Source organism: Limulus polyphemus, unplaced genomic scaffold, assembly GCF_000517525.1.
Source record: "Limulus polyphemus unplaced genomic scaffold, Limulus_polyphemus-2.1.2 Scaffold924, whole genome shotgun sequence".
NCBI classification, from domain to species: domain Eukaryota; kingdom Metazoa; phylum Arthropoda; class Merostomata; order Xiphosura; family Limulidae; genus Limulus; species Limulus polyphemus.
This window is the reverse complement of record NW_013666534.1, coordinates 290660-302682: the sequence shown is the minus strand read 5'-3', so window position 1 is coordinate 302682 and position 12023 is coordinate 290660. Positions and strand designations below refer to the sequence as shown.

The 12023-nt window shown below is 32.2% G+C and overlaps 1 protein-coding gene across 1 annotated transcript in view; it reads right to left on the bottom strand.

The window, feature by feature from the left end:
* The window catches only part of LOC106461268 (collagen alpha-2(IV) chain-like), a 145930-nt gene that overhangs the window by 74783 nt on the left and 59124 nt on the right, over positions 1-12023 (bottom strand). The window contains exons 5-10 of the mRNA XM_013921078.2: positions 5967-6011; positions 4923-4985; positions 1778-1900; positions 1138-1173; positions 906-968; positions 237-314 (exon numbers count right to left, since the gene is read on the bottom strand). Coding sequence (XP_013776532.1) covers positions 237-314; positions 906-968; positions 1138-1173; positions 1778-1900; positions 4923-4985; positions 5967-6011 — 408 coding nt within the window. The remainder of the gene's footprint in view (positions 1-236; positions 315-905; positions 969-1137; positions 1174-1777; positions 1901-4922; positions 4986-5966; positions 6012-12023) is intronic.

The window sequence follows — 12023 nt, the reverse complement described above, 5'->3', positions numbered from 1 at the left end:
CAGTTACAGACTTAAGAATACAAAACTAATTTATGCAGTTATTTATGTTAGCTGATTACACACTACAGTATCATATGTTGCAGTTATTCTCTGTCAACAACATAATTTTTAAACTTTTGTCTGGCCAATAAAATAAATCCCTCATAATGATAAACATCATAAGCTGATGTAATTTGCAAAGTTATTTTATACATATTTATATAAATACAAATTTTTGAAACTACACTGAAACTCACTGGTTGTCCTTTCATTCCTTGAAAACCTACGCCCATATTTCCTTTCATTCCAGGTTGGCCTAAATCACCTTTGATACCCTAAAAAAGAATAAAATAGCCTTAGCTTTTACCATATATATTTTGTTACTTTTATCAAAACTTTGACCTTCTATTCATTATGACAAGATCAATCTAAAAATACTTTATAATTTCGCAAACAAAACTCATATCTAAGTTGCTTAAAATAATATTGTTGATATCTATGTGTACTTTTTTCTTATGGATTAAGACATCTTTTATAAATCAAAAAAAGCTTACTGATGTCACAAAATATACCTAGGCTCAACTTTCCAAAAATATAAAGAAGTTACCTGAAGAAGTTTTTTTTTAAAAAAAAAGAGTAGATATTAAAAGTTAAGCTTACTGAATCAAGAAAAATTAAGGCACAATGACTGAATGCTCAAATGAATGAATATTTTGACTCCACCAGCCATACTATAATTGCAATGTGTGCAGAAAAAAAAGCATTTATAAGTTCTTAAAAAACAACATAGGTAGTAAGAAATTTCCTAGAGGTTTATCTTTTAGTTTGATAAAAAATATCAAAGTATTTGAAATATCACATTACTTTAAAAAATGATATATCTATCAAAAAATTAAGATACTTAGCAAAATAAAAATATCACCCACCCTTAAACCAGGGGGCCCTGGATCACCTGGAAGTCCTTGTATGCCATCATACCCTGGAGGTCCCTATATAGGAAAAGCAATAACTTATTACAGAAGCTGATGCAAATAAATCTAGAATTTCTCACTAAATTTTGTCTTTAAAGTTTAATATTTTTTTAAGGACTGCATAAGAATTATTGTTAATTATTTCTGGAATTTCTGGAGTTGCATGACATAGTATAAACTAGCTTACCGGGGGTCCTTCTATTCCATCTCTACCAGGTTCACCCTAGTCAAAAGATAATTTCTTATTAAATTAGTGCTTGTTCTGATTATTAGTACTTTTATTGCATGTATACAATCATTTAAAGTCTAATAATTTATCATCAAAATGAAAAGTCTTTACAATAAAAAATATGAAATAGAAGATCATATTTGACTCATCAATATCTGAAACCAAACATGGATTTTGTAACAGACAACATAAATACTTATATGAGCTAATTAAAAAAAAAAAAGAAATACAAAAACGTAAAAGATGACAAGAAACTCAGCGAGAGAGAAGATTAGTTTTAGCTTTAATTTTATCACTGTTCTAAACTTCAGATACATTTGTTTTGTATTATAATTAATTATCTTCACTGTATTTCATCTAAAATCTACTCTAAAAGCAACAGCAGTAATTAAGGTTTCTTATATTCTGGAAACAAAAAATATTATTATTAATTCTTGAGTCTAAACTGCATAAAATAACAACACCATTTGTAATCTATGTTCCCATTAATCTCTGTAGCTTTTTAATAAGTCTATAAACAGCATTAAACTCATAGTGATTTAAAAGTTATCTTTATATATAAAAAACAAAACACAGAAAAAAACACACATTTCTTTACCTTCTGTCCTTTTAGCCCTGGTGGGCCAATAGCAGGTTCTCCCTTCAGTCCTTTGGGTCCAGGTGATCCTGAAATTCCTCTGGGTCCAGGTTTTCCTTGTGCTCCTGCTGAACCTGGTAAACCCTAAGTTTGCATGTTTATAGAAAACAAAGTAAATAAGATAATATGTTATGGTTAAAACATATGTATTCTTAATATATGAAATTCATAAATAAGGATAATATAGATATAAAAATGTGTAGCTTCTACTGCAATTGTAGCAGCAAATTTTGATGTAGTGTTAAATGGAGAAATGTTACAGTAATTGCTAAGTCATTAAAAATTAACTAGATTTCCATCTAGAAATATAAAAAGAAAAGAAAATTTCAGTATACTAAGATATTTGAATTTTTGTTTCTTTGCCTTTTTTTTCAACGTTTATGATGTTCTAGATTATAGATCTGAATGTAATCTATTACTATATCTAAACTATTTAGGATAATTTTCACTAAGACTGTCAATTAGTTGGTGAAGATAAGAAATGTATGAAAAATGTAAAATATTTTTTCTTTTGAAAGCAAACTAAAACCATTGCTTTAATTTGTTGTAAGTGAGATGTCATTTATAATTACTGCTGACTTGTTAAAAACACTGAAAAGTTACAGAACTTTGAAGGCAACTTAATACCAGTTGTCATATTTTTTGCTGATATCCAGAAACGATCATTTTTCATTGAAGTGATTTCCCTGCTTCATCAACTTGGGTCAGTGACTTCAAGTTTGAATTTCATTTTCTTCTTTTTACACAAGCTCATAACACGAAAATAAGCAAACATATCATATAGAATTTGGATCTTTCATATAATTAAACTGAATTACCGAGTTACTTGATCATATAAAACAAACTCAAACATTACCTTCTAAATTGTTATCTTCATACTAAAATAACAGATTAATAAGTTATGTTGAAAGTGGCCTTTAGTCACTGAATTAGTTATAACCATTAGCAATCACATACTTTATCTACTGAAAGCTTCAAAGAAAGAATAAAACTAACAGCACACACAAACAATAAATTATTAGACATAATATCTCATAAGTCTCACATCAAAACATTATGCATATTAAAAAGTCTGGGTCTAGGTTTTCCAAACTTATACTCATCACCCAAGCAAATCAAAATTGCCAACATTATCAGTCTAGAAACAAGCTGCCTGTGTAAGGGCCAAACACTTTTGAGTATCTGTATTCCAGCAACATCATGAAACTATTAAATATTTTTCTCATTGTTCAAATGTTTTTAAACTAGGTATTATTCTGGTGGTTTACCTCTATGGCCTATAATTAAAAGATGAAGACATTAATACAATATTCCAAATAAGGTATAACCAAAGTCTGACACAAAATAGCAAAATCTCTCTCACTTCTAGGGTATTCATGATTATTGTTTACAACACTGTTATTGATACTGTATTCCTAAGACACTACTTATTGTATAAGTTTTAAAATACCACAGAATACAATAAAAATCCAAATATTTGACAATCATGAAAACCATAAAATGTTTGGATCCACATTACTGTTTATAGTGCCTAGTTTGATTAAAAATTTTATAAGACTTCAATTGATCAGAGTTTAACCCTATATTCAAGGGTAGGAGTCAAAGTGTGTATGCTATGACCTTTTACAGAGTGCCATTCAATATAGTATCATGCATTTGATATCAGAGTTATCACCTATCCATTTTAACCTTAACTGGTGATTTAGTGACAGTTTTTGGTAGAAAAAAGTAAATATATAATATATATAGGGATGCTGAAAAAAAAATGTAAGTATGCTTTTCAGAGGCTTTAGAGGTTATGCAAATGCAATATATAAACTGTACAATGAACAAAAGTATTTTTATTCTTCATTTAAACATCACATTGCACTCCAACTTGTCAGAGTCTGAGTCAGACTGACATCAGTATTTTTACAGACATATCTTCAGTACACATAATTTTGTAACACATCCGATTTTTTGGGTACAATAGACTTTTATATTTTAATAAAAGTTTGTCTCATTTTGTGTAGATATATATAGCAACTACAAAATTAGAGTCAATATTCTCTCTACAATACAGGGTCAATCCACATTGTTTTCTATGGACTGATCCTGTGTACATTTGGTTACACAGAATTTCATTTGCCATTTTGAGTTTTAATTATTATCCAACCACAGAAAAGGATCTGTTGGGTATAGACAGCACTGTGCTTCGAAAAACCAAGTGAGATTGAATTTTATCTGTTGATTTTATAGAAATTACTTCTAACCAGTTGAGCCTTATTTAAAATACTTAAAGTAGTATATATCAAAGTATAGATGATTTATATTGAAATAAGAATACTCTACATTTTAGTACCATTTGTAATATTAAAAATAATATTTTATTTATTTAAATATTGAAATTTCAATTATTGTAGAAAAATAGTCCAGTAATCAAAAATTGTTAGCTGATACAATAGCAACTTTACTCACTTCTACAATTAAAACTTCTATAGACAGATCCAGTAACCAGTTAATTTTAATCACCACAGCCAGATATCTTTCTAAAAGTTTTAGGTATTTCTCAATAGTTCAGCTACACCCTTCACTCTTCCCATTATGCTAACATTACTATTATAATACAAGTAATTACATTTTGGATTTATAAATCATAATTAGTGTATAACTTTACATTTCTAAAGACTGAAATGTACTATCTATGTTCTTGCATATTCATTGAAAGGTAAACACTACTAAATTAAGCAAAGTTTAGAGTATGATTAATCATTTTTCGAAAGAAACTTTTAAGTTTAGGGAATGTTGTATTATTTTAGAAACATACTTTATAAAATTTAGAGATAATCAATTTGTTTTTTGATAAACATTACTAGGCATAGAGAATACCTTGTTGTTTTTTGGTATACTTTATTAAGTATACAGTACATTAAGTTTTTTTTATACACATTACTATGACACTTTCCTGTGTATTAATCAAATGCTTTGTAAAGGTGCTTATATGCTTATCTAATGCATAACACTGGAGAAGCAGGTATGTGAAAAATATAGTAATAAAATATATTTTTGGCACTTCATGTCAATATTCATCTGAGAAACATGTAACAGACTAGAACTTCTGACTTACATCTGTTCCATTACAGCCATTTAATCCAGGTAGACCCCTAGGACCATTTGATCCAGGTAAACCCTAAAAAAAGAATGTTGTGAATGCATACTAATGAATGATATATATCAACAAAAAATAGAATACATTTTCTACTTTAGTGATTCCTAGAACTCTCACAACAAACAACCTTCACTTCAGTCAGCAGTTCTTTTGATAATTGAAGTATAAATGAACGTAAAGTTCTTGCTCTCAATGCATTTATTCCACTACTCCAGTACTCATACTTTTAATAGACTTATGCACAATTCTGAAGATTCACTAAAACCTGAGTAAAAACAAAGAACAGGAAACATTACACATTAAATAATAAACATGCCTACAATTAATTAATTACATATATAGACTGTCACCTTGAACGGTTTATTGAAGCAAATAGTTGACATTTTAACTCAGTATTTTTGTATGTATTAAATATTAAAAATGAAAAACAAACTGTTAATAAAGAAAAATGTAGTTTACACACTTAAACCATGTAATAATTAAGCTATACAGTAGTGGTTTCTAAACTGTGTGTCACAGCAAGTTGCTAGGGGTGTCACAAGAGTTTCAAACAAAGAATAATTAAGAACATAAAGAAAACTCTATAAAAAGAATATTGCTGTAGCAGCAGCAGTGTCATACAAATCAGGGTAAGTTGTTAGGGTATTGCCAGTTAGTATATGTAAATAATAATAAAAATAAATGGGAAATTTTTCCTAAATCATATTATCAGATTTAGTTCTCAAATATTTGTTAAAATAGATAGAGTACTGCAACCCTTCTGAGCAGTGCCTTGGACAGCTGCCCTGCTCAGTCCTCCCTAGTTACCTACTGATAATAAGAAATAATTATTGTAAAGATAACTGAGTTAACTTAACCTCTGGAAAAAGTTGTGACAATGATGCAGTTGACATAGTAGTGACAAGAGTAGAAGCTGGACTATTTCAGAATTTCATTCTCTTTTAAAAAATAAAAAGCTTTTGTTTAAATTTATTGATTATTTGTAATTTATTTTCTACTTACTGGAATTCCGTTGATTCCTGGGAAGCCTGGCATTCCCATTTTCCCCTGAAACAGAATAAACCAAATAAATTTATATTTATGTGTTACTTCATTTATTAGCTATAAATGAAACTGTACAAATGAAAAAAAAAAATGTGGTTAAGGTGTAACACTCTAATGCTGTTATAAGGAAAAGATAAATATTTAAGTGTAATTTGAATTTGTTTTTCATTTTCTTAGCATTAATTCCAAAAGTAATTATTCATTATCTTGTTTGAGGCTGATATTAACTTCAGTCTATAAAGTTGAAGCATGAAATTTAACGAATTTAATAGTGTGTTAAAAAAAAGAAAAGTTCCTCAAAGTAATTCAGCATCTCACAGTTAAGAAACTCTTTACCAAGTATAATGGCATAACATGAAATATTTCATGCTAAGCTAAGAGAAAGAACACAAAACACTAATTATCATAGTAGTTACAGACACCTCTGTACAAAATTTTATTTTTGAAGTCTAGGTGTAGTGTTTTTTAAGCATGATATGGTTAGTAATAATTGTAACTGACATGAGAAAAACTCTCAATAATCTTTCTGTATGAAACAAACCTATACTATTACTTGCTTATAACTACACAGATACAAAATCTAGAGAAATAAATACATGCATTATATTAAAAACCTATTCCAAATATCTCATCTTTATAAATGTTTATTTAAAAATCAAAAAACAAAAGAAAATAATTTTTAATACAAACTGTATCAGATTTTAAGTTTGCTTTAACTTATATTTTAAAGTAATTCATTGGTATTTTTGACTGAAACATTATAGGAAATAAGTACATAAAATCACTCTGTTTACAAATTAGTGTTTTATTATTTTCTGACCAGCCATTAAAGTTTAGGAAATTAAAAGTTTTTCATGTAAATATAACATTTTGTTAAAGAAAATGAACAAAAAAATTGAGCTCTTAGCAAAGAAAGTTTTGCAGCAAAACATTTAATAGTACATAATAGATGTGACTTTTTCAAACTTGAGTGTACATTTGTTTATAATCACAGTTGCTTCTCCATTAATTATTACATTCTGTAGTAGTTTATAATATTCATTTACTTTAATTATGGTGAATTAAGGGTTTGTTTGCATTTTTATAGTGTTTAACTGACAATTTTCTGACTGCCTTTTTCATGCTTTACTAACAACTATCAACTAATATTATAACTCAGTATTATATATGGTAAAAATAATTTATTAGTATTTAAAAATAATGCACATAAACTATTACCAGCAGTATTATCACATTACATTGTTATTGGTTTTCGCTTTTAAAACACAATTAATGCAATGTATGATATCTTATCATGATAATTTGAGTTTATCTCTTACTCAGAGTTACATACCATAGACTTGGCCTATAGTCAATACATAGTACTATCCAGTTATGTGAACTCACACCATTCATCACTAACAAGCATATTCTGCTCATCATGCTGCTATCTTATAAAGTAATCTTAACTACTTTAGTAATTGTTTAACACACCACTAGCTATATAGCATCAGTATTTAGTCAGTCAACAGAAACAGCTGGCACCATCCTAAATTAATTTTGTGACCAAAAGTAGGCCTACAGGAAATATCTGGGATTTTCCAGAATGTACTGTTTTTATTGTAGTCAGTCCTACAGTCTATTTGGTGTTGTGATATGGTAAGAATAGAACACATTGTTAGAAGGTATTTCGTATCAGTAAAGATAACAAAAGATTTTACTTTTAGTTGCAAGTATTGCTGGAAAACATACACTCTCAATGCTACCAAAATAAGTAACCATAATAACAGTTGTAAAAAATGCCATAATGAAGTAAAAACATTTTTATTATGGAAAACCAACAAAAGATCAATTATTAATAGCAAGTGTAGTGCTAGTGAAATACTGTTGCCCCCCCCCCCAAAGCTAATATCATCCATTAATCTGATTAATAGGCCAAAAACTAGCAGTTAGTCTACTTAAGTACCAAATCCAGTATAAGTTAATAAAAAGTTGGTACAAACATGTCCTGTGCATCTGACAAAGAATATTATGAAGATACTAATTGAATAACCCTGCCTCATCAACTCTACATCATTCAAGTTCCAACATGGGTAGGTCTGTTGATATTATGCTTAGAAGTTGTTTGCATGAGCATTAAAGGCCACAGGCATACTAATAAATTAATACAATAACAAGTCGTGCTGGTCAGTTCCTTCAAACTCAATCACATACAGCTTTGAACTTGATATTATCTGTAAAACCCTCTATCGAAAGTAGAATTTGAAAGAGTTGATTGTGATGTAGAGCTGAAATAACAGGACTATGAACACTGAGTATTCAGTGTAATGATTGGAGGGACTTAATAAATAAATATGTAAGGACATTAACATAGCTTTTCAATAAGACTGTATTCAAAACCTGACCAATTAATACATGGTTGACAAAACATCCCCTCAAAAAATAAAAGTCTTGCAAAGTCTTTTGGTGCTGTAACAGATAATGCCAGACCCATAAAGAAAACCTAGAAATTACTTCAGAGAAATATGCTGACCATCACATACCATTCTTCACTTGTATTAACATAACATAGCATATCATCTGAGAGACAAGGGTCCCCTTTGTCCATAATGGCTGTCCCATACCTTTTAGTAAACACGTACTTGTCTATATCCAATAATGACTCCCAAATTACTCATCAAACTCTTTCTTAAATCCTGTTGCATCTACCACATGACTACTCTATATGAAAAACAAAATTGCCTAACTTTCAAATGATTCTACCCTGCCAAATGTGTGTCTCACAGTCCTACCACTCTTACCATTAAACACAAAAAGATAATGCATCAATTCTATCAATTCCTTTTAAAATTGTGAATGCTTCAATCAGATCACCTACCCTTCTCAAGAAAAATTCATTTTAATGGTCTTAATCTGACCTCATATAACATACCCTCAATTCTAGGAATCATTAATGTAGTTTTCCTTTGAACCGTTTCCAGCAACTCAATTTCTTTATTAAAGGAGTCTATATCTGAACAAAATAATCTAAACAAGGCATGCATACTGGCTTGAAGGTTTAACAGACTGATCAACCAAAACACTAGGATCCTTTTCTTCCACAACACTATAGAGTTATTTCCCACCAAAGTGGTAATTATAGTTTAAATTAATGTAGCTCACATGCACTGTCTTGCACTTAACATAATTAAATCCCATCTTGTAATTATCTATCCATTTTGCCAAATGTTGTAAAACAACAATAGCATCCTCATGGATCCAAAATTTAATACCATTGGCAAGTTTGACCAATTTGTTGATCATTCCCTTATCAGTATCATTAATGTACATCAAAAAGAGTAAATGTATCAGCATATAACTCTGAGGTACCCCAATCACAGTTCCAATTCAGTTTAATTGAATTCCATTTATTACAACCCCTTTCTTCCTCTTCTCTAACCAAACCTTACTTAATCCAATTAGCTAGCTTATCCCTCCCATATGTGTGAAATGGAAAGATGAGAAATAGGAGTGAAGGTAACAATACCCTCACATGCAGTGGAGGTTTTTGAGGAAGGTACAATCAGGATAAAGGAGAACATAGGTTTGGTGGTAAAGGATGTGAGAGACATCGATGGCAAACAAATCTAACCTTCAACGTTCACAAGCTAACAGGAGGAGGAAAAAGGTTTTCAACGATAGGTGATATATGGAAAAAGAAGCCATAGGTTCAAACAGAAGTCGAGAAAGGGCATGGAGGACAACATTAAGATCCTAATCTGACAAGGGAGTAGGTCGTGGAGGAGGATGGAGACAAAAAGAATGAAGTTTGAGGAAAAACATGGCAGAATCAGGAAAAATGAAAGGTAGATGATAATGCTGCTCTATAACTGGCAGGGCGAAACAGAAAGACCATTACTGAAAAACCAAGTAAAAAATTCAGAAAGGTGAAGGAGAGGAAGGGGTAAATCCCTGATGAATAGACCAATAACGAATAACACACTACTTACATTGGTACAAGGACAAGGAAGAGGAGTGAATGAAGTGGGAAAGAAGAGGTACTACTTGGATAGAAGATCTGGAACCTTGTGCAAGGGACCAGACAAAAGGCATACTTGAAACCAGAGGGTAGGAATGCAGGTTGATGGGGAAGGGGAGAAAGGAAGAGATAATGGTGGTGACAAATGAAGAGGGAGAAGTAGAGAAAACCAAGGTTGAGCTGGCTAGAACAGAGCCACTAAAAGGACTCAACATGGAGTGTTTTGGATAATGGAAAGGACCCTGAGAAGAAGATGGGTTGAGGATAGGCATAAATGTAGATGTCTGTCCAATCCTAACTGAGGATGTCTATAGCTAATAAAACTGAATGATGAAGAACAGGAGACCAAAATAGAGAGAGTTTGGTTTCAGATTGGTGGCAAACGTGTCCACCTGTAGAGTGCCCAACTCAGAGCATAGCCACCTGAAAACCTAAGGGTTGAGGGACCACTAAGTGGGGAGGATCTTTTTGGAATGAGATAATCAATCTGCAACAAGATTGAGAGCACCAGGATATGACAGGCCAGCAAACGACTGTGATGGCTGTGGGCCGAGAACAACATATTCAATGTGTGAAGACACAGTGACTGCAACTGGGTGCCCCTTGCTGAGTGACCAAAGAGACAACGGTCGAGTTGTCGGAGTGGATAATCACTGTTTTGTTCCTCAAAGCTGGCAAGAATTGATCCTTTGCCTGGAAAACAGCTAAGAGTTCCAGACTATTGATGTGAAACTCAACTCAACTGAAGACCAATGACCCAAGATCTCTTGGGCGTTGCAATACGCCCCCCAACTCGACAGAGTAGCATAGTAAAAAGATGCACCTCTGGTCGTGGAGGAGGAAGAGAGACATCAACCATTGTGTTGTCCCTGTCCAGCCATTAGGCAAAATTGGCCTGGAGAGAAGGAGGAAGAGATATCGAGTAATCCAAGGGACCTCCATATGATTCCATTGATCTTGAATGACCCACTGAAGAGACCACATGTGGACATGATCAAGGGGAATAAGAGCCTCCAAGGAAACCCAAGTCCCCAAAAGAGAAAGAAACTCTTGTACAGGAAGACAATGTGAGAATTGCACCTTCTGAATCATAAGCTCTGTGTATTGCAGTTGGAGGGGAGACGGCTGGGCTTGACTGAGATGGGAGTTGAAAAATACCCCAAGATGAACAAGGTATTGAGTTGATGTGAGAACGGATTTCTCCATCTTGACCAACCACCCTACCCATGCTGCTCCCTTTAGAATAAACTGCATGTTTATGGAAGAGGTCAAAAGTGAAGTAGCTAGAAGTAGCCAATCATCCATGTAATGAAAGAAATTAAGCCCCTGTGAATGAAAAAGTTACCCGAAGGCTTTTATTACCCGACAAAACACGTAAGAAGCTGAGGCCAGCCTGAAAGGGAGAGCCCAAAACTAATAGGTACAGTCCTTGTGGATGAAGCGAAGATAATGACAGGATACTAAGGAAATGAGAATATGGGGGTAAGCATCTGACACATCGCACTTTGTCATTAAAAGACCTGGAGTAAAAGCCCAATGAAGAGACAGGAAAGTATACATGGTGAACTGAGGAACTTTCAATAGTGGTTCATATGGGAGAGATAGATAATAGAAAGCCAATCTCTGCTCTTCTTTGGAACCACAAAAGAATGGGAATAGTAACCACGAAGAGTAAAAGATCCTGAACTGCCTCCGAAAGATGCTGGTTGGACAGAGAATCCTGAGGAAGGGAAAAGGAACAGGAAACGGGATAGGAGAGGTTATGAAAGGAAAGAAGGGAGAGTCCTTCTGATAAGAACCAAAAACCCAAATGTTGGTGATAAATGACTCCCAAATGTTCATAAAAAGCATCAATCTGGCCCCTACTGGACCTGGTCAAACAGGACAGTCACCTATACTAATAATGGCTGGAGACGGCTTGAATGGGTAATGAAGAAAAACTTTAATATAACAGCAAATGTACAACGTTTCGACAACGTTGTACATTTGCTGTTATATTAAAGTTTTTCTTCATTACC